The following is a 23,295-nucleotide window of genomic DNA, read 5'->3' on the forward strand; positions in this document are numbered from 1 at the left end:
GGCAGCAAATACATTACAAAGATGCAGGGGCAGAAAATAACGCTTTGGAACACCGCCAACATTTATATCGCCAGCCGTTCACAGGCGAGGCGTTGATCACCCGGGACAGTTGGGAACTTTTAGACCGAAGAAAAAGCCAGTAGTTTGTGAATATTAGTGGGTTTTAGGACCAATCTAAAAGGGGCTATATACAGTATAGTGAACTATGGGGAATGAGCAAACGACTTTTGGACACTACCTCACTCTTTGGTAAACATGAGTGCGTGCATAGCATTGTGGGAGATGGGAGAAAATGTAGGGTACATTTGTTGTTTACTAGAAATTTTAGTAAATTGTGGGTATTTTCTAGTGGACTATATAGTGAATCAAATGAATTTGGACACTAGTAAAAAATTGCAAACACACTATATAGTCCACTATTTATGTAATAGGGAATGGTTTGGAACAGGGTTCTTGAACTGGATGTAAAATCATGAGGTCAAGGAAAAATGTGGAGAATTAGGAAGAGACAACCGCGTTGGATGTTATTGACGTGGGTCTGCCGTGGTGAAACTACCATGTTCCCAAGATACATCTTAGCATCTTAGATACTTCACCCTGTGTGAAGAGGCTATAGAAACATGGACAACCTGGTGAAGAATATTACTTCATCACCAAGGTTGGAATTGAAATAAAAAGGGAATATAGGCTACCAGTCACAACATTAACTTCACTTTGATCATTTTACAGCAGCAGCGGAATGTTCATAGTTGGCCTATGGGTTTAACATATTGTTGAAAGTTCAAAACATTTAAGCATACACCCGGCCAATAAAAGGGACCAGTGTCTTTATGGGACTTGGCTTTAATTTAACTTTCACGGTAGGTCACTGCTAGTGATTGGTTCAGATACATACAGTAGGTCACGAGTGATTGGTTCAGAATCAGATACATCAGTCACTAATGATTGGTTCAGATACGTCAGTCACTAGAGATTGGTTCAGATACGTCAGTCACTAGTGATTGGTTCAGATACGTCAGTCACTAGTGATTGGTTCAGATACGTCAGTCACTAGTGATTGGTTCAGATACGTCAGTCACTAGTGATTGGTTCAGATCCGTCAGTCACTAGAGATTGGTTCAGTTACGTCAGTCACTAGTGATTGGTTCAGATACGTAGGTCACTAGAGATTGGTTCAGATATGTCAGTCACTAGTGATTCGTTCAGATACGTCAGTCACTAGTGATTGGTTCAGTTACACCAGTCACTACATTGGTTCAGATACGTCAGTCACTAGAGATTGGTTCAGTTACACCAGTCACTACATTGGTTCAGATACGTCAGTCACTAGTGATTGGTTCAGATACGTCAGTCACTAGTGATTGGTTCAGATACGTCAGTCACTAGTGATTGGTTCAGATACCTCAGTCACTAGTGATTGGTTCAGATACGTCAGTCACTAGTGATTGGTTCAGATACCTCAGTCACTAGTGATTGGTTCAGATACGTCAGTCACTAGTGATTGGTTCAGATACATCAGTCACTAGTGATTGGTTCAGATACGTCAGTCACTAGTGATTGGTTCAGATACGTCAGTCACTAGTGATTGGTTCAGATACGTCACTCACTAGAGATTGGTTCAGATACGTCAGTCACTAGTGATTGGTTCAGATACGTCAGTCACTAGTGATTGGTTCAGATACGTCAGTCACTAGTGATTGGTTCAGATACGTCAGTCACTAGTGATTGGTTCAGATACGTCAGTCACTAGTGATTGGTTCAGATACGTCAGTCACTAGTAGGGTTGGGTACCGTTCACATTTGAATCGATACCGGTACGGTACCGGTACCTGGAATTCGGTACGGTACCAAAAACGGTACCTTTTTCGATACTTTTTTGAGTAAAAAAAAAAAAAAATTTGCAACAACAAAAATGTACAGTTGTAAAACAAATAAGTCCAAACTTCTCAATTTCAACATTGTTCTTTATTTAGATTTTTTTTTGTTTAGCAGCAGCACCCAACAAAATAAAACCCCTCCCTCCCTCTTCCCTCCCAAACCAAGAGTTTACTTGTCGCAGGTAATGGTCTTGTGCCACACTGCTCCATCCATCAGCGGTCACTGCAATATGGTCAACTGCCCTGAGTTCCTCCTTCACATTCTTCTTCTCAACACGATACCAAGCTGGGATAAGTGTGTTTGTGAGAAGGTCTCTGGAGGGAGGGGAGTATTTTGGGTTCAGGGTCCCTGTCATCTCCCTATATATAGACAATAAAAATAACTATTGTTAGTAACTTAGCTTACTCTATGAATATCACACACACACACACACATTATCACCCATTTATACATAAATAAATAATTTACCTGAACCATGGAGACTCCACCGTTGCGAAGGGCAACATGCCTTTTACAATGAAGACAGTCACTGCCCTGTGGCACTCATTTACTTTCTGCCGGGGTAAAGCTGCTTTCTTCGCCAGGGTGAAGGGTGTCTCCTGTGCGACTCTCACACGGTGGCCTAGCAAAGAAAGCAAGAGTGTAACGTTGAACGTCTCACGGTGACACGAACTGAGGATAATAATAACGTTAGCAACGCTAGTTACGCTACTAAACATGCTAAGCTATAAGCTACAACTATCCAGCTAACGTTACGATTTCAGAGGGCAGCCCGTCTGAAATCGTAACGTTAACGTTAACGTTAAATACACGTTAACGTGTATTTAACGTTAGCTAATTAAATGACGTTACCTGATGTTGAAGAAGTCGACGCCTCACTTGTGACACTTGAAGTTTCGTCGTCGTCGTTGTCCGTTTCAGCTAACGAAGCAGAGGAGCTGCTGGCTGTAGGTGCTTTGCTGCTGGTGGATGCAGCGTCCACCCTCAGGCTATCGAACACTTTACAGTCTTCCGCATTTAAAAAGATTTTATGCTTGACCAAGTGTTTCCTCAAGTTAGAGGTGTTCCCCTGGCCAGCTTTGCACTTCGCATCGCAAATGTTACAGCGAGCGTTGTCTGAGTCTATCTTTGTGAAGTGGACCGCAAGCGAGAGGCCATCTTCTTCTCTTCAGCTTGTTTTGGCAGTGACGTGATGACGTAACCCACCCTCGTGTGTGTTGCCTTCAAGTTTGCGTCGGAATTTCTATCTCGCTCGCTGTCTTTGTATCACTGAGATGCGTACCGACATTTTTAAATTATAATAGAAAAGAAAAAAAGTACCGAAATGAGGTACCGTTTCATGTCATGTGAACTGATACTCGGTAGTACCGCCCACTTTCGGTCGGTGCCTGTAAAAGTACCGAGTTCGGTACCCATCCCTAGTCACTAGTGATTGGTTCAGATACGTCAGTCACTAGTGATTGGTTCAGATATGTCAGTCACTAGTGATTGGTTCAGATACGTCAGTCACTAGTGATTGGTTCTGGGAAAATTAACCCTCTCACACAGAAAGTGGCTAACGAGGAGGAAATCTCAGCTGAATGATGTGGAACCAGATGGATGTTCAGGCTGAAGATCAGGATCGTGATATGATGCTTTTCACTTCATTCTTTTTTCTTCTTGTCTCTCTTTTTCTTCTCTTCTCTTTAGACCCATCCTCCCCGCTCGCCCTGGCTCTCGCTGCACGAGAACGAGCGCTCACTGCCCGCACGCCAAGCCCTGAGCCTCGAACCAAACACGCCTCCGCCACGCCCACCCCGGCTGCCAGTCCCGACGGCAGACACAAGCGCACCCCCATCACCACCCCTCAGAGCAGCCCCGAGCCGCGCTCCAAGCGCACCACCCCTCAGACCAGCCCCGAGCAGCGAACCAAGCGTGCCACGCCGCAGACTAGCCCTGAGCTGCGACACAAACGCGTCACTCCGCCCCTTTTCCCCGACGGACAGGTGGAGCGTCCAGAAACAGAGGGAGGAATGACTTCGCCGGCCGGCCCCTCCCCAGAACGCTGGAGGTCAGCCCCCTTGCCGGCCCTGACCAATGAGAGCCAGTCTGCCCTGATTGACAGGCGCAGGAGCCTCACGGTCGGCAGCTCGGAGGAGGAGGGCGGGGCTTACACGGTGACCCTCCCCCCCGCTCTGCTCTCGTCCAGCGACGAGGAGACGAGGGAGGAGCTTCGCCGGATCGGCCTGGTGACTCCGCCCCCCGCCTTCGTCAGTGCTGCTACCGCGCCTCCCCCCCCATCCTCCCTCAGCCTGTTGCCACGGCGAGCGGGGGAGGGGGAGGGGGGTCCGGAGGAAGAGGAGGGAGGTGAAGAGCGGCTGCACGACTCGTCGTCCTCTCCCAGCTCGCTCCCTCCCTCCATCACGCTGGCCTCCCCCCCCGGCCCCTCCTCCCCCTCCTCTCCCACTGCCGATCACCCCATCGGCCCCGCCCCTTCCCCGACAGGCTTGAAGCCCCGCCTCCGCTCACCGGTGGGGCGTGGCCTCAGAGACCCACTGCTCAAACAGTCATCTGACAGCGAGCTCCTCCCCTCAGCTTCCTGCTCATCTCCCCTCTCCTCCTCACCCAGCCGGCAGCCCCGCTACCTGTTCCAGGTATAAGTAAGAGAGTATAAGTATAGAAAGTATCATGTAAAGTAGGTCTGCAACTAAACATTCTTTTCACTGTCGATTCATCTGTGGATTGTTTTCTTCGTTAACTGTTGCAGCTCCAATATAATGTATAGAATGTATAAAGAAGATGAACATAGAGTTTTGGTTACGTTTAGAAAAGGGGTAGGACTAATTAAGTATTTTTCTTCTTCCTACTCAATTTCGGACATGTAACATTATTATTGTTTTTCTGTTGATTATTGAGAATTCAATGTACGGTATATACGGTAATGTAATAATTGTTTTGTTTTGTTTTCATATATATATTTTTAACATGTTCAAAATAAATCTATTCTATTCAGAGGAGGAGCAAGCTGTGGGGCGGGGACGAGCGAGGGGAGGACAGTCACAGGAGGGGGCGGAGTCCGGAGGAAGGCGGGCGAGGGCAGGGGGCGGGGTCAGCGCTGGAACTGACCGGCAGGACCGCCTCTGGACTCGATCTGGCCAATCGGCTGCAGCTGTTAAACAAAGACAGTCACTCTCTGGGAGAGGAGCCAAGTCCTCTGGACCCGGGCAGGAGGTCGCCAGTAGGAGGGGCAAGGTACATTATTATACTGTATATATAAAGACAAAATAATAAGTGGAGCACTAATGTTGAACACACGTTCATAGTTCAAAAACAAAACAAACAAACGAAATCCCACCATTTAGATTGATTTAGATTTAGATTAATTTATATTGTGAGAAATTGGCCGTAAAACAGTCTTGCACTGAACAAACATCATAGCCCAAAAACGATAAAAGCTATCATTTAGATATTTACATTGTGATTGGCAGGAGTGCTGTAGCTGAAGAGTTTGACATATAATATATACAGTATATCTATTGTGAAAATTGTGGGAACAATGACAGTTTAAAAACGTCCAATATTTAGGGAAATCACAGGCTCTAAAGTCTGTAGAGTGGGCTAGAATGAATTGTAACATCACACACTCTAAGAGCTGAACATTCCACCATTCATTTCTATGGGGGAAAATATTGAGTTAAATGTAAATTGCGAAAAGAAAAACTAAAAGTTGGAATACTTATAAAAATACATGAGCATGATTCCAGAACATGCTGAATATTTTAAAGTTTGAACCACGTCGATAACTCAAACGGTTCAAAAGGAGATACAGTCCAAAAAAGTGTGTGTGTGTGTGTGTGTGTGTGTGTGGCGGGGGGCTTGAGGCAAGGAAGTAAAACACAGGTAATACAATCAGAATTACAAAAGGCAGAAAAATAACAATTTAATCAAAGATACTCATGTAGCATTATGTAGCATAAATTAATATTTCATTAGTCCCTGGACACTGGGTGTGGGTGTGTGTTGTAACAGTGTGTATCTGTTCTTTGTGTTGTTTCAGATGTGTGGAGGACAGTGAAGAGAGTAAATCGTAGGTTTTTACCTCCTGGTAAACACGCCCCGTTTTCACTAATAGATAGTGCTAGTTTCATCTCTAACTGCTGACTAACCTGCACCTCCATCACAGACAGCTGCCTCCCAACTTACTAAAACTGTTGCATCAGCTGATAAATATCTGAAATTATTATTATATATTATATATATGATTTTATATTTATATATATACGGGACCTCTCTTATCAATCAAGGCTTTCAGGCATGGATGTATTAAAGAGATGGATACGGTAATGAAAATGGCAGCCCATTTTCATTTGAATGTAAGCTGCTCACCAAGGCATAAAGCAAATTGCAAGGGTTTGTTAATTCCTGGTTTTACTTGTAGTCCAAAGGTCATGTGATGTGTAGCCCAAACGTCATGTGATGTGTAGCCCAAGGTCATGTGCGCATCAATCGATTTTATATTTATATATAGTGGCAAATCATAACAAGCGTTATCTCAAGGCACTTTACAAATAGAGCAGGTAGGAGACCAGGCTCTTTATTTTAGACCCAACAATTGAAACAATTCTCACATGCACTGGCTATTATATTATTATTATTATTATTATTATTATTATTATGCACAGGCTATTTTACTGCAGGTCATGTGACAATTGAAACAATTACCCAACAAGAGCAGCACTTGGCGACGGCGGTAAGGAGAAAAGCTTCTGTCTGTTTGACTGAACTGAGCCATCTGATTGATTTAGTGTTTAGATCATGTCAGCAGCTTGTACCTGAAATCAGTAGTCGTTTTGAGGAGGGAATGAGGGATGCGAGGGGATGCCGTCCACCTTGATATAAAAATGGTCAAAAACCATCCCCTTTGTTACACTGGCACCCCCACCATCATCCCTCTTCATGACACAAAGAAATAATTTAATCAAGAAATGTGTGAGTCACTTATTATTGCATGTTTTTTTAATTGGTTGATGGTGCAGCAAAACCTGCCATGTGGCTATGACACCTACAGAGCTGTGCTTCTCAACCTTTTTGAGCCGCCAGCCCAAAAAAACTTTAGGCAACCCCCTCCCACCGCAACGCAACCTGTTTATATAGCTTTCTAATACATTAAACCATTGGTATGGGAGATTTAAACCATTGGTATGGGAGATTTAATCATCATGGGAGACATTTCTTCCCCCCCTTTTTTCTCTTTTGACAATCATCCCACCCCAAAATAATCTCGCAACCCCCTAGGGGGTCATTACATTACATTACATTACATTACATTACATTACATTACATTACGTAATTTGGCAGACGCTTTTGTCCAAAGCGACTAACATTAACACATTTTTGTCAGCAATAGAGCAATCAACTATGCAACACAGTCTATGACAACTACAACTTCTGAAGGAACAGTGGTAAAGTTTAGTTGTTAGTTTAGATGTTAGTTCAAGAAGGGGACAGGTGGAGCCTGAAAAGGTGTGGGTCCCGACCCCCAGGTTGAGAACCACTGACCTAGAGGATATTGTTTTGGTTATTATAAACAGGCTGGTGGGGAGCTACTGTAGATCTGCAGGACTTCTTCAAAAAGAAGGAAAGTAGGCCTACAGGTTGAGTCAGTGGTGTATCATTTAGCCCAGTGGTGCCCTGCAGCCACTTGTCTTATCTAACCCTTGAGCTGTTTTGCCAATAGTCCCTCCTCCCTCATGCCTGTTCTTTGTGCCTCAAAGAAACCATGTGGCTGCGGTGGAGCCGCGGACGTACAAATAACCTAAATCTACACCTCTGGCTCTGGCCTCTTTTGTCCTTTTGTCACTGGGCTCCCCTGAATCTGGAGCAACAGCAACTGGACGTTTGAGCCATTTATCTGTAGCTAGTTGGTTTGTGTGCAGTTTTGACTGTGTGGACCCTGAACTCTTCACAGAGTAGCTAGTGTGTTACAGTTTTGACATGTGTGGACCCTGAACTCTTCACAGAGTAGCTAGTGTGTTACAGTTTTGACATGTGTGGACCTGAACTCTTCACAGAGTAGCTAGTGTGTTACAGCTGTTGACACCTGCTGGAGGGGGAACCAGTTGTGGTGCGCAATTATTAATTTTAGAAATGGGCTTATAAAATGACTTGGAATATATATATTCCACGGCCTGCGGCCTCTATATATATATGATGTATATACAGTAGGGCTGTCCCAAACGATTATTTTCTTATCGATTAATCTAACGACTATTTTTTCGATTAGTCGATTAATCTAACGATTATTATTATCATTAAAGAGAGATAAATAATAATATAATACTGTAGGGACATATTTAAAATTAGTCTAAGTCTAATTTCCATGTCTGTTATTATGATATGATTATATTATGCCTGCCTATTTGTCAGTTGCCTGCTCTCATCACGAAAATACTGGACCACCTGACACATAGATTAAATTGATCATCATCATGAATGATTCATCACTGTATGTATGAACCCTTTCCCTAAACTGAGGAGGATCAGTATTTTTACAGGACATGGATTTATTTAATCACTGGAGTAATATGCAGCTAACTCAGCCAAATGTATTGTGACGATTCAGGTATTCGTCCAGGAACCGGGAGACTTATAGTTGGTACAGGCTTTTATTCACGGCTCACACTCATAGCTTCCAGCTCTTAGCCACACACGGCTACGCTCCTAGCTATCCACACGTCTACCCAGCTTCTTCACATCTTCAGCCTGACCTTACACACCAGACAGGAAGTGCCACTTACACCCCGTTCCCCCCAGGAACAACCCCACACATCAGTTCCTAGCTAAACACCGAAACACCACATTACATGTAAAACCCCGGATCGCTACATTATCTCTTCCCGACAAAAGCCAGCTCCCACGCTGGCACCCACAACCCACACATATCCCCCTGTACCCTTTTCCCGTCACCACATCAAATTCTATTCCCCAACAACATTTCAATTTCCCAACAATTAGTCCCTTCTTTTTTCAACACACCACTTCATTTCCGTTCCACCACCACCAACATTTCCTTACTGCACATCAATCACTTTTCACTTATCATTCTAGAACTGTTCTTTTCACACACATTTCAATTAAACACAAGCCCGTCCCCTTCACATTATTTCTCTTCTTTTTTTACACACATTTAAATTCAACCATACCCCAACATTTACCTTATTCCTTTTCCATTATTTATTTTTCCCTTTTACCATCCATTTAAACCACCACCATTTCATTTATCCGTTTATTTTCACTGTTCTCTCCTAACTTAGGAGAAGTGGGGGGGGGGGGGGGGGGTTGTCACTGGGTTGTGTACACTGGGTTGTGTGCACTCTCCCATCTGTCATTCTCAGTGGACTGACAGAGACTGACAGCTTAATGGTTTGGGAGTGCTCAATGTAAATGAGGAGCCATTCGTTCACTCCCCCCTTGCCTTGGAGCTCCAGGTGTGAAAAAGTTCACAATCTTTGAGAGGTGATTTCTCAGCTTTCTCCTCCCCAGACCTCCCGAGAGTGTGAACAATCAAATAAGCATATCTCCCTCAATTTTTTTCAGATTACAATGTGTGACACATCATTTGAAAGCTTACAGTCTGCCATTTCAGAATCTGTAAAAATCAGAAAAATGACCTCGGCCTAGATGAGGGTCAAAACGACATATGGTGTCACAATTAGTCCCTTCTTTTTTCAACACACCACTTAATTTCCGTTCCACCACCACCAACATTTCCTTACTGCACATCAATCACTTTTCACTTATCATTCTAGAACTGTTCTTTTCACACACATTTCAATTACACAATAACACAAGCCCATCCCCTTCACATTATTTCTCTTCTTTTTTTTACACACATTTAAATTCAACCATACCCCAACATTTACCTTATTCCTTTTCCATTATTTCTTTTTCCCTTTTACCATCCATTTAAACCACCACCATTTCCATCCCCCCTTTCAAAGCTTCTGTCCCACCTGAAGCCCATTAGTCCCTCTCAACCCCCAGTGGGGTTAGTCCTTTCCAGGGTGACTCTTTTCGGTCCCCCCCCTGTGTCCCACAGACATCGCACGCACTGCAGTAGCTCCGCACGTCCTCCTTGTGTTTGCCCCAGTAGAAAAGTTTACGAACATCGCAGAGCATCTTCTCAGGCCCGTCATGATCCTTACCGCTGCGGCCCCTGTGCGCCCACTGCAACACCAATTTCCGCAGGCAGCTGGGTACCACCATCTGGAACCCCCTGATCCCGTGCCTCCCCCTCCTCTCCAACAGCCCATCTTCATCCAGATGCAGGTCCGAAAACATGTTCCACAGTCCCTTCGTGGCACCGGAACACTTGTGAATCTCCTCCACAGGGGGCCGGCGTCCGGCCGCTACCCACGCGTACACCGGACCGATATCCGCGTCCTCCTCCTGTCTGCGTCTCCACTCACGCCCGTCGACCTCCCAGATGGCCCTGTTGTCGTCTGTCGGTTCCACAGCTAAACAGTACTCCTCGTCTTCCTCCACCTCTTGCACACGCTCGTCCTCCCGTCCCCCTCCCCCAGGGGGCGGCGTGTTCAGGACAGCAGGGGGAACACAACCGGCCTCGATCCCCACCTCGGCTTTCTGCGCAGCAACCGTGGGGGGTGTGGAGCAGCTAGGCTGGGCCGGCTCCTCCGGGAACCAACCCCTCTCGCTCACCTGGAGACACGAGCGTCGCTCTCTCGACTGTAACAGCGTTGCAGATGATGTCTCTCTCTTCCCTCTGGCTGTTCAACACGATCCCCGCTCTCCTGATTGTCTCGTCGCTGATGATGATGTCTCCCTCTACCGTGGCGGATGCAGAGCACCTAGGCTCCTCCGGCGTTAGCAACACCCGTCCATCTGGACACACAGCCCACACTCTCCTGCACGTAACAACGTTCTCTTCTCCCCGGCCGCTCACATCCTCCCCAGCCCGTGGCTCTCCCCTGTCCTCTACAGTCTCTGGCTAAGTGCTCAGGCGAACGACAAGTCCAACAGAGTCTCACCTGCCCGCCGCCTGCACGTATCTCCTCTCCCGCTGTCCTCTGGTCCTCGATAGCCTCTCGACACTCCCTGGCTAGGTGGCCAAACGCTCCGCACGACCAGCAGACACCCGGCCGTCCCCGGTACCGTTGCTCCGCGTACCTGGTCTGTCCCCCGGGACCGCTGCGACACCACCTCGCTAGGTGCCCATGTTCCCCACAAGTCCAACACAGTCTCTTTTGCGGCTCCTCCGACCGTTCTCCACGCTGCGTTACCTCTGTGCTCAGCAAGTCCACACGCTGCATGACTTCCCGCAGCATCCGCATCAGCTCCACTGCCCAGGCAGGCGTAGCTTCCAACAGCCGTCTGACTTCTTTCAACAAACGGGCTTCCATGTCCGCAAGCACCGAGCTGATCCCCGTCGTCAGCTCCTCTTTCCTCCCGTTCAGCGACGGCCATTCCCCGTCAGCTAACCGCCCACGCCAGGTCGAGCCCGAGCCTCCAACTTTCTCCGTTCCTCCTTACTCTTTCCCCTCCTGGCCGACGCGGAGGCAATACTTCACGTTTCACTCCTGACACCAATGTGACGATTCAGGTATTCGTCCAGGAACCGGGAGACTTATAGTTGGTACAGGCTTTTATTCACGGCTCACACTCATAGCTTCCAGCTCTTAGCCACACACGGCTACGCTCCTAGCTATCCACACGTCTACCCAGCTTCTTCACATCTTCAGCCTGACCTTACACACCAGACAGGAAGTGCCACTTACACCCCGTTCCCCCCAGGAACAACCCCACACATCAGTTCCTAGCTAAACACCGAAACACCACATTACATGTAAAACCCCGGATCGCTACATTATGTTTGCATCAGTGTTGGGGTAATCTCATTTTACATGTTAATGCTAATATATCATGCTTAGACAAACATCGCCTATGGTTGTTGCCCTAGTTTGTGGAACCCCTCAGCACGGCTGTATTCAGCCCTCAATTATAAACCGCAAACCGGAGTACGTTATAAACGTTATAAATATAGTCACGTTATAAACAACTAACCAATGCTGGGGGTCTGTATGGAAAGTGGAAATCGAAATGGTTAAAAGTTACATCAATTTGGTCATTCAGTGGCATTTTACTGCCATGTAAAGTAACCACAAGTAACAGTTAGCCGCTAACATTAGCCACACTGTTTATGTTTTGTGACAATTGTGACGAGTCGAGGCATAATCGATGACGTCGACTACGTAATTACGTCGACTCGCTGGGACAGCCCTAATATACAGTACATCATCCTCAGCCAGATGTTGCCAGCAACAAAATAAATGGGAAGTCAAGATGAACCTAGTTTGAATTTTGTTGTTGAAGTGCAGCTAATTAACCATCAAAGAGAGGAAGCACTTTATGTGTCGTTCATGAGCCCAAATAAAATGTGACTAGGACAGAGCACAAACCTGTTTACTGTAGCCTGTGTGCTGAATGTTGTGCTGTGGCTCATCATTTACTGCTTAGGCTCACGAATAATTAACTCTTAAGGCTGAAACAAAGGTAAACACACACACACACACACACAAACACCAGGTGCAAAAGAGTAGAGGTTTGATAACTATAAATGTCAAGTTTTGAGAAGATAAAGTGCCATGAGTATTTAGTTAATGTTAAGTTACACGTGATTGATTGTAAGATCTGTATTTGACCCATACAGGTTTTAACCATGATGGTTAAAACCAGGATGATAACCAGGATGGTTAAAACCATCCTGATTATCTTGAAGATCTCACGTTCTTTTTGGCTCTACGTATCAGTCCGGACTCCCAGCCATCCACAGAGATTTCAGTGGGTGGAAGTACTTGCCCTGACAGACAACTCCTTCAGCCAATCAGCGTAGCCAAATCCAGTATTTCAGCCAATCAGCGTCGGATCCAGTCAAATCCAAATCCACTTGGAAGAACGGCGAAAATGTCTTCGGCTGGTCGATGATGGGAGTGGGAGCGATGTAGTGGCGGGACTAATCTAACCTTACCGATGATGCTTGACAGAGCGCTGCAACAACACACCTGTATGTTAACACGTTCATTGCCAACGACGTATTGATACGTCAAGCAGAATCCAACCGTTGACTGCCAGCGACGTATTGATACGTCAAAAAAATCGTTTTTTTTTTTTTGACGGTGGATCGTTGATCTGGCCCTTTTGCATCTTCTATTATACTGTTAGAGCCGCCGGGCGTGTGCAATCCATTCCGCCGACCCACTGAGTGGCGACGGTGCTCAGACTATTGAGTGTTGTTTGGCCAGAAACGCACGCATTCCAGCTGAGCTCAACCGAGGACCCAGAAGCGAACGAGCCTCATTCTCATACTGTAGGCGAAAACCTTTCACACGGGCGCACGGCGGTGGGGGGTTCCAAAGGTGGACTGGGTGGAAAGCACACTTTGAAGCGCGCAGCATAAAGCCTAGAGTCACACAAGGCTTCGTCAAAGCTCTCAACCGAAAATCCAAGAACGGATTAAGCCACATCCACGCTCGCCGACGAGGGGCCGCCAGAGACGGAGGCTGCTGCTCACTGCTCAGACAGGCAGGAGAGACTGGCTTGTGACTGACAAACGCTGCTGAAATCCACCAGACACGCCCACGGAGGGAGGAGTTGTAAGGAGAGGGGGTGCGGGTGCTGCTATGGAGGAAATTACTGTTCAGAACTATATTGTTTATGTCTGATGTCTCACTGATGCCAAAAATAAATGGTTAAAGTGACTGTTTGATATTGAATTTCACAAAACTGCGATTATCTCAGCTTTTTGTCTCAGACGCTGAAACCATGCTGTACTCAACGGCTAATATCTACATAACTACTAACTCTACAAACTAACTCTTTTAGACAGAGAAAGCACACATTCTATTAGTACTTTTGTGAACTTTGTGTTGACAAACTCCAAGCAGAAAATTATCCTTGGCTCTTGTAAAATGAGCCAGAATCCTCAAAAAAACCCTCTGGCAAAAGCTACCTACAGTAAAAAAAAAAAGGCTGGCAGTGAATGTGTTAAATAGCTAGCTAGCTGTTAGCTAAGCCCACTACCTGCTGCTGTAACCACTCCCCCGGGCTCAAAACACCAGTGTGAGTGACCAAAAGTTTCTCCTGTTAAACAGTCACACTCTTTCCGGGAAGCCCACCAGCCTTGAAATGTGTTGGCTGCTCATTGCTGCTTGCTGCTTGTAGCTCAAGTTAACATTTTGACGGTGGTTGTATCAGACAAAGCGTGTTGATGGCAAGAGATGAAGCTCTTGTGGTTTTTTGACAACAGCGCTCCTGTCATGATGTTGCAGTTCTTCAATCAATTTAAGTTCTTTGCTGCAGAATCGCCGAAGTCGTCCTGCTTGGCTACTGTGATATTGGTGAAAGATTTTGATCATTGACAACAGACAGAAAACCGAATCAGTGGGGAATAATAGCCTTGTATCCACCCCCAATGAAGGATTGGTTGGGGGTGGATACAAGGCTACCAGGAAAAAGACGAGAGAAGTGTCAAACTGTAACAAGTCAAGCTAACTACTAACTTGTTTCGGATGCGTTCACTTCCTGATCAACTGGTCGTAAAAAAAGAAGCTGTTGGAGTCCTATGCTCTGACTGTTGAACAATTGGTCAAGTTTCAGTTAACCAATCAGGGCGCTGAACAAGAGCCTTTTTGTCACCCGTCACTCCTAAGTTGTGATAATTGATATTAATAACGATGTTGTTCACAGGATGTGTGATGTGTTACAGGTTATTCTCCAGCCTAGGTGAGCTGCACACCATCTCTCAAAGAGGCTTCGGAGGAACTAGCTACACCGTCCGACCAGGAAGCCGCTACCCTGTCACCCGCCGGAGCCCCTCCCCTTCTCCTTCCCCCTGCTCTGATATGGCCATAGGGCTCGGCTCCTCCCCCACACCACGCTCTGAAAGACCAGATCTAAGCTCGGGGCGTGGCCTAACCATCCTGAAGTCGTCCAGTCTCAGTCTCCCATCGGAACCAAAGGAGGTTCGTTTCGTGATGCGAAGCGCCAGCGCTCGGACCCGATCCCGTTCGCCCTCGCCATCGCCCCACGCCTCGCCCTGCCCCTCCCCGGTGCTCAGCGGGCCCCTGTTGGCCCTGCGGCCCTGGAGGCAGCGGCCCCTCAACCTGTGGAGTAAATACGACGTGGGCGACTGGCTCGAGAGCGTGGGATTGGCCGAGCATCGCCAGCGCTTCCAGGACCACGAGATCGAAGGCTCCCACCTCCCTGCCCTGACCAAGGAGGACTACGCCGAGCTGGGCGTCACCAGACTGGGACACCGCATCAACATCGAGCGGGCGCTCCGACAGCTGCTGGATGGCTCCACTTGACCCCTCACCTCTGACCGCTGACCTCTAGAAATCCTGAACTGTGACCTCATAGCCTGGCTTCTCGGGTCGGCCGTCTAGAAGATCTTAGAAGTGACTGAATCTTTTGCCCGATGTGGAGCCCAGCTCACTCTGAGCCACCTCAGTGACATTTGGCTCATCGGCTCTTGATCAACTTCATGTTGCAGAAGAAGACTGGGAGCAGTTTATCTCTTTGTCCAGTATTTAGTTTGTATGAAACAACAGAATTACAAGTAGGGAACTCGCACCAGATTTCTCAGCCTCAAAGTTTCTGAGCGTCATTTTTCTCTAACTCTACTTTACTATCTTCAACCACACACAGCTTCACTGTTTGCATGTTTCTGAACCGCAAAATACAGTGAATCTAGGGTGGCAAGGGGACGAGCCACCCTATTCTGCCTCTGATTGGCTTGGGTTTAGGCATGAGAAGTGATGATTGGTTAAGGTTAGGGTAAAATATCAGGGCAAACCAATCAGAGGCAGAGTAGTGCGGGTCCTCCCCCTGCCACCCTACATTTAGACATTTCTGGCCCACTCTCTGTAGATATAAAGTGCTCATTCTAAGGTAATGAAAACACAATTCTGCCAAATCCGTTCCGCTAGATGCCACTATATTCTACACACAGGACCTTAAATCTATCAAGGCATGGTAATATACAACATATCAATTTGAAGTGTAATCTTGCATGTACAGTTACTAAGCTATGCTAACTAGCTAGCTGATGTTACCAAATATTAACGTCAGCTGCTGCATGCGGAACAGGATTTTGCATTTGCCGTCAGTGTTTCTTCCCTTGAATTGCGACCTATTTTCCGACTTCTGACTATGGAATGGAACTCCAGATTCGTGCATATTGTTTTAGTGGTTACGCTAAGCTAGCTTGTGCCGTGCTTGAACCACGCGGTGCGCTAAAGCATTAGCATGCTGCTGGACACAGAGGTCTGCTGCCAGTCACGTCTTCAGTCTGAAGGAAGTTGATCAAAGAGCCACGAGCCTCTTTATTTAATGAGATGTTCCTTTTCCTTGTGCCATACTGGATGTTTGCTGGAAGAGAGTTTACACGTTGGCAACAGGAGGTTAGCGGAGGCAGAAGTATTGCACTGCTCAGAGGACGCTTCTGTCCATTCAGAAAGTTATTGTGACTTAGCAACTTTTCAAATATCACTCATGAAGGATTTGTTTATTTTGAGTTCATATTTACTCATCATTTAGATTTTATGAATAACAAGTAATAATAACGTGGTGATGATTTTGAGTTTCTAATAGCTTGGAAATGATTTTGAGTTCCTTATGATTTGACAATGAATCGAATTTCAAGGTAGTTGTGTTGGAATTCATAATGACTTGTCAATGAGTTAGACTTTGTGGTGGTGATGTATGTTTCAGGGAGAGCTGCAGCAGAGCTCCAACTGGAAACCTCTGGTTTCTAACCTGCGTATCGAGGGCTGACTGTACATGGTGCTATCTCTTTAAAGCCATCTGTACAGAAATCACCTTTCCCCTTCCCCAACACTCTTAACGTTATATTAACCTTACGCTGAAACCTTAAATCCCTACGATAATCCCTTACCTTAAAGCTCTTTGTGATGACATCTCTGTTCAGAATTCACAACGTAAACGTTGTTTTTACTGCCGTCGCAATTTTGGTGACAACAGACAAAGCACCGTTATCTTAAGCGCCCGGCATGGTTTTGCGCAGCCACGACTTGGAGCCTTGCCGCCGACGAGCGGCGACAGCGAGACTGTGCATACTCGAACGTAACTCGTTCAAAACACATCCAAAACGTTATCGTGTCGTTTACCAAGAACTTGCAATCATGTCGGTGGGGGAACATTTTATTGTCCCTCCATTTCAAAACTCAATTCTGGTGAGCCTGCAGAAGGCTTTGCTAGATGAGGGACAAGCACAACAATGAATTGACGGCGCAGAGTCACATTTTCGACGAGCTGCACGCCCCCTACGCCGAGCTGCGCCGATAGGACGCCCAGCTGCGGCGACTCCCTCGGCGCAGTTAGCGCCGCCGATTTCGCTCGAGCATAATTTGCGCTTTACTGATCAGTAAACTCTCCTGACACTGCAGGCTGCTGGGATCAAACCGTTTGTTCCACAGAACTTGAATGGATAGAACAAAGTTTTCTAGGGTATTTAGGCCACATGTTACTATGTTTAGTTGCTACGGTGAGTTTGTCACATCGACTGATAGCGTGAGTCCGTTAGCTTTATAATGTCAAAAGACTAATGTTAAATGAATAAACTGGGATGACCTATCAACAGTAGCACAATTGAACCCAATCAGTCCAAAAATCCTTCAGGATTCCCCCGCTGACAGCAAAGAGATGCAGATAGAGCAACGCTAGTTTTCCATTGCTTGGTTTTTGTTGTTACTTCCAGAACCATAGGCCAAGGAGGTTTTACGGTTCACATAAAAATGGCCAGCACTCAGACCATCCAGGAGCGTCAATTTGAATGGGAGGGACCGTTCTATCCATTCAAATTCTGTAGTTTGTTCACAGAAACTCACAATACTGAGAGGTGGTTGGGATAAAACGTTGTATCTGCCGCTGGAGAATACTCAGAAGCTATAGCTTTACTTTTACCATTAAAATGTCATCACATAGAGCTTTAAGTCTAATGTTAGACACTGAAGTGCTGGACAGACAGAAAGCATCAGAAGGGAGCGTCAAACACACCTGTAACACACCTGTTGTTCTCAACGGCAGGCAAACAGTGCCTCGTTCCCCAGCTCGAGCGGCAGTTTACCATATATAAACACTAACTGTACATTCACACCAAGACGAAAAAATGCTTCACTCGCGAGTTCGCTTGCATTAATTATTATTAGTTGAACAATTTCAACACGAGCGAAGTGGCGATGAGGTGAAAATTGCATCATTCGCACCGCGAAAATTCACATCACTCACCTCATTCGCGCCGCCGGGGGGGAAATCACATCTACTCGCGCATTTGCATTGACTTTGTGTATGTGATCTCGTCACACAAATTTACCAAAATAGTCGCGTGTGAACGCCCGGTTAGTCCTTGGGTCAAAGCCAGACCAGAACCTTCGTCACACATCATCCCGCCAACATGATCTCACACAAATACATGAAATGAACACTGAAGTGAACTGAACTGAACTCTGAAACGGCGATTGACTTAGATTGAAAGTGATGAGATTTGTTCCACGAGTCGTCTGAATTTAATTTCTGTTTTCTGAATTTGTATCGACTGATTGATTTTATTGAAGTTGAAACTGATTCTAGAGATCAAACTCGTGATGATCTTACCAAGTGGGTATCCTATTGAAGAGGTCTTTCACCTCTAGTCCTTTGTAAACACTGGCAATCGAACCCCGGTCGACATTGTTGAAGACACATATTTACGCCCATCCACCATCCCGACGTCCACGCTCCCGACTGTCCACCGTGCTTCAGTGTGACGCTGCTTCTTGTTTATAGCCGCATCTGTTTCACATAACCGTTTGATGCTGGGAAAACGTAAATTCAACACTTTAAGTAATTTGCTGTTCATGTCATGTTTATTCTGTTTTTCTGTGAGATCAGGCTGATCTATAGCAAAGTCCTGGGTTCAAATCTGGACCAGAACCTTCGTCTCAGATCACCCCCCTCTCTCTTTCCCTATTTCTTTGCTGTCTTCGCGGTGCCATGTCATTGTTCTGAAGGCCCATTATTCAGAAACCCCAAAAAGGATTGTCCGACAGCTCCTTATGCGGAAAACAAACGCCCCTTGCTCCGAAAATACACACTCTCCCTGCAGTTAGAAAGATTCATGGCCTGCAATCAGTTAACCTTGTCTCTTAATGTTTCACACCCTCTTTTCCCCAGAGGGTTGATCAGGAGCATCTGTGTATTCTGTCTGGCTGTCAGAACGTCCGCTAACTTACCAACAACACCACTCAGCTGGTCCAAACATCAGACCATCATGTGCGTCCATGAAGAAAACGTGAGTAGCTTGTTCTTAAAACCAAATGCGAAAATCGCATCACTTCGCTCGAGGTTGACCATGGAAATTATTCGCCAAAGTTGAACAATTTCAACTCGGGCAAATGAGGCGGATTTTACCCCATTTGTGCCACAAAAAAATCTTGCTTCATTCACCTCATTTGCATCACCCATGTGGCAAGACAGCATCTGCTTGCCTGTTTGAATTGACTTTCTATGTCATCTCACTGTGCAAATTTGCGGTCGGTGTGAACGCCCGGTTAGGGGATTATGCCCTCACTATACCATCGTAATATCACTGCTGTTTGGAACACACATAATTCCAACCAGGGAAGAAGGATTGGTAGAGTAAATATCCAGACGCGACGTCCGAGAGCCAGTTTCCTCCGTTGCACGCAGAAGGCCCGATGATGTCATTCTGCATATTAATTAGCCATCTGCTTCTGTTTGTTTGAGAAGCGAGGCACCCTGGAAGGTCAGATGACGTCATTCTGTTCATGTGAGAAACGAGGGAGTCGTTTTCGGAATAATGGACCGTCGGAACAACGGGCAGTCCCACTAGTGTCTAATGAACCCAAAAATGTCCGTAAAATAATTGAAAGTACTGCAGGACCGCGCAGCCGATTTTGTGTCGGTGATGCAGATCTCCCGCACGCCTCCTGTCTGTCCAGGCTCTCATTTTACACCAAAACCCCTTAAACCATGACAGTAATCCCTTACTTTAACTCTATTGTTAGACACGTATTTTACACCAAAAGCTTAAACTCCTAGATTAACCCCTTACCTTGAATCCAGTGTTTTATTCTGAACTGAATGAACCGCCTCTGGCTCTGTCCGGCCCATATATTGAAGACCCCGCCACCGCCCCCCCAGGATCAGGCCATATGTGGAGCTTCCTCCCTGCCATAAAGGGGATTCCTCTCCCTGCCATATGTGGAGTTTCCTCCAGACCATATTATGGAGCTTCTTACAGGCCATATATGGAGTCTCCCTGGTAGAGTTAAGGCCATTAGTGATGTGTGGGTGAATTTGGGTTTGCTCCCTCTGTTGGGAGAAAGTAGGAACTCCCCAGAGAGGAGCTCAGTGGTATAGAATATATAGTCCGTATATTACAGGAGACTATATAGTCTGTATAATATATATTATGATAGACTACTGTATATAGTATACATAGCATAGTAGACTATAACATTTATATATTAATATTTTTGGTAGACTATAATCTAGAGAGCCTATAAGTCCCTCCCCTTCCGCTGTCCCCCATGGGACCTTATTTAGAGAAAAATATATATGGTGTCAATGGTCGAGATATAGGTATAATTGTTTGATCGTGCTTGAACACATATGATGTTTCTCAATTTAAAAGATATTTCTGCCAGTCAGCAGTTTCTCATAAAACAGTAGAGTAACGGTGAACGACATCTCTCGTCTCGCACAATATACAATATGTCAACAAACATGACTTGCTAGTAGCTACTAGGTCATGTGTTCCACGCAGAAATGTATCTTACCTGTTTTCCTTCTAACAGCCGGAAAGTGAAAGAACGAGCAAGACCTGTTGCTCATGTGAGAACATCCCGGTACGAAACACACAGCCATCACAGTTAGCGTTAGCCTCCACTGTGCTAAAGCTATCCTAAACCAGTTTAAATCTGTTCTGTCTACCTTCCAGGTTGTGTATAATACTACTACTATCTGAGAGGTACTTAGCTTCAGCGGTTCTGGGTAGCTTGTGGAGAGAGAAAGTTATGCTGTCGCTTATGTGACTTTTGGGTGTGTAGTCTTTTTAATTATGTATTTTTACAGTCTTGTACAGTTTTATGACAAACTGCGACTTTCCTGAGTTTCAGAATGATCTTTTAAATTGACAAACATCATATTGTATATATATATATTGTATATATATATATATATATATATATTCATGGCACGATTCAAACAGGATCAAACCATTTTTTGTCTTCCGCCATTGACTACTGTATACATATTTTCTTCCAAAGTAAGGTCCCATGGTGGGTCCAGCGGAAGGGGAGGGGCTTAGGCTCTCTATAGTCTATAGGAGTGTCTACAGCAGGACCCATGTGGAACAGATCTGAAATCAGGTTTGCTGTCGAGGGCTGATGAAGAGGTCACAACATGACCTTTAACCTCTGACCTCAGGTCCCCACTGGGTCCCTCTATGTGTTAATATGGACCTGAGGTCCATCACCTAGTTTAAAGCTCTGTGTGCCTCTGGTCGAGTCTTGGGTCGTGTGTCTTGATAAAACCCCAAATCAGTGACTCTGTGATCTGTTGCTCTGGTAGAGGAGCCCGGACAACTGTTTTTCCCCTCTCCCCATTCACTGCCATTGTCTGAATCTGCTTTGTCTGCGTTCTTTTATGTGCTAGAAGTACGATGACCAGACGTGCTGGTTTGTCCAGGATTTTTCCTGCTACAACATAAGTTTCCCTCCTGACAAATATCTAGTGTAAAACAGTAAATTGTCCTGGTTTTCTTTTCACCACAATTATACCATTAGTAGTAGCTAGGCTATCATACTTGTTTTCAGCGCTTACATAGATGTTTATCATGTTCTGTCCCGCTTATTATTAACGAGCCCAATCAGAAAACATAAACATTGCACCAACTCTGATTTGTCTGTCTGTGTGTCAATCAATCCATCAATCAATGTGTCGTTGTCAAGACTGTTGTTAGCTTATGACACCTGTGGCTCTATTTGAAAGAACCTGAAAGTCTGCCTTTTCTAAAGACCTCCAGACGCCTTACTCTTTTCTCTGTGAAGTAGTCTGCAATGAACATGCTGCATTCTCCACACATTGCACGCGTACATTTTCGGTCGCGCACAATGGAAATGTAAGTTCTAACACGGCCAAACATAAGCGGTGGCACCATTGTGACCTCCTTCAGTGGGACCAACGCAGAGCGATCTTAAACGGGCAGCTCAGCAGGGGACCTTTGCCGACCATTGAAACAACCAGATATAGTTGATCCGATTTGAAAAATGTTTGGTTTGATTTTCAGACACTGGCTTTGAATGGAGAGAGAGTCTCCTCAACCGGAGCAACAGATCACAGAATCACTGATTTTGGAGTTTTATCTTTGTAGGAAGAGACATGACCCAAGACTCTACCAGAGTCACAGAGAGCTTTAAGATTTCTCAGCCAATCAGGAAAATATCCAGCACGCCCGCTCTGATCCGCCCGGCGACACAGCCATGGAGCGAGGTACCTATGCTGGGAAAAGTAGTTCCTCCTTTGTTTTGAATGTACCACCATCCGTCTGTCCCGGTCAAACCGGGGATACCTGACTTCACACCGTTACGTTTCAGATCCACATTCATTTTTCGGTTAATTTGAGAAGTGCGTCTGTGAAAAACATGCAACATGGCGGCAGAAAGGCCCAGACGGCAGACGCTGGAATCGGAGGATGTTGGTCAAATGATGCCTTGGCCATGGTGACGCCTCAGCTCTCCGCTGATTGGCTGAGAATTCTGGCTCTTATTTGTGTTGCAATCTTCCTCCTCCTAGTTATAATACTCACATGATTATGGTTATAATTATCCTCTTTCTAGCTTCCTCTTTTTACAGTACGTTTGTAGTTTTCTGGACTGAGTGGCGTGTGTACTTGTAGTTTTTTCTTCCCTTTTCTAAAAGAGCACACGTGACAACTGACAGAGCTCTGAAACGGATGTAATCTTTATAATAAACCATCATTTACTACAAAGTTATTCGGCCGTCTGTGTGTGCTTTCCTCCACAGACACACAGACACACACTGCTGACGTCACTGTGTTGTTGACTGGATTCTTTCTAGCTGTTTATTACCCAGAGCCCTCAGGGGTCATAACTCACGGCCCGAAAAGCTGCAAAACTGGTTAATTAGTAACTCTAGTTTCACTTAAATATTCTGCCTACTGACAGACAGACAAAGACAGGTAGGTAGACAGACAGACTGGGAGTCACAGATGCAACAACATGGCTGCCACAATAAGTGATATCATCTGAATCTGCTCAGCTTCCTCGATATGAAAGAGAAACTAAGACGATACGCCACAAACTGCCAACTGCAACCTCC

At 45.7% G+C, this 23,295-nt stretch overlaps 1 protein-coding gene across 1 annotated transcript in view; it reads left to right on the forward strand.

The window, feature by feature from the left end:
• Positions 1-15,239, forward strand: part of LOC310771565 (SH3 and multiple ankyrin repeat domains protein 3-like) — a gene marked incomplete at both ends in the record, with an annotated part of 40,923 nt that extends 25,684 nt beyond the window's left edge. Inside the window, 4 exons of the mRNA XM_083631919.1 lie at positions 3,568-4,511; positions 4,871-5,109; positions 5,915-5,944; positions 14,639-15,239. Coding sequence (XP_083488045.1) covers positions 3,568-4,511; positions 4,871-5,109; positions 5,915-5,944; positions 14,639-15,239 — 1,814 coding nt within the window. The remainder of the gene's footprint in view (positions 1-3,567; positions 4,512-4,870; positions 5,110-5,914; positions 5,945-14,638) is intronic.
• Between the last annotated feature and the right edge of the window lie 8,056 nt (positions 15,240-23,295).

Source organism: Poromitra crassiceps (genome assembly GCF_964638095.1).
Source record: "Poromitra crassiceps genome assembly, chromosome: 2".
Classification (NCBI taxonomy): Eukaryota; Metazoa; Chordata; class Actinopteri; order Beryciformes; family Melamphaidae; genus Poromitra; species Poromitra crassiceps.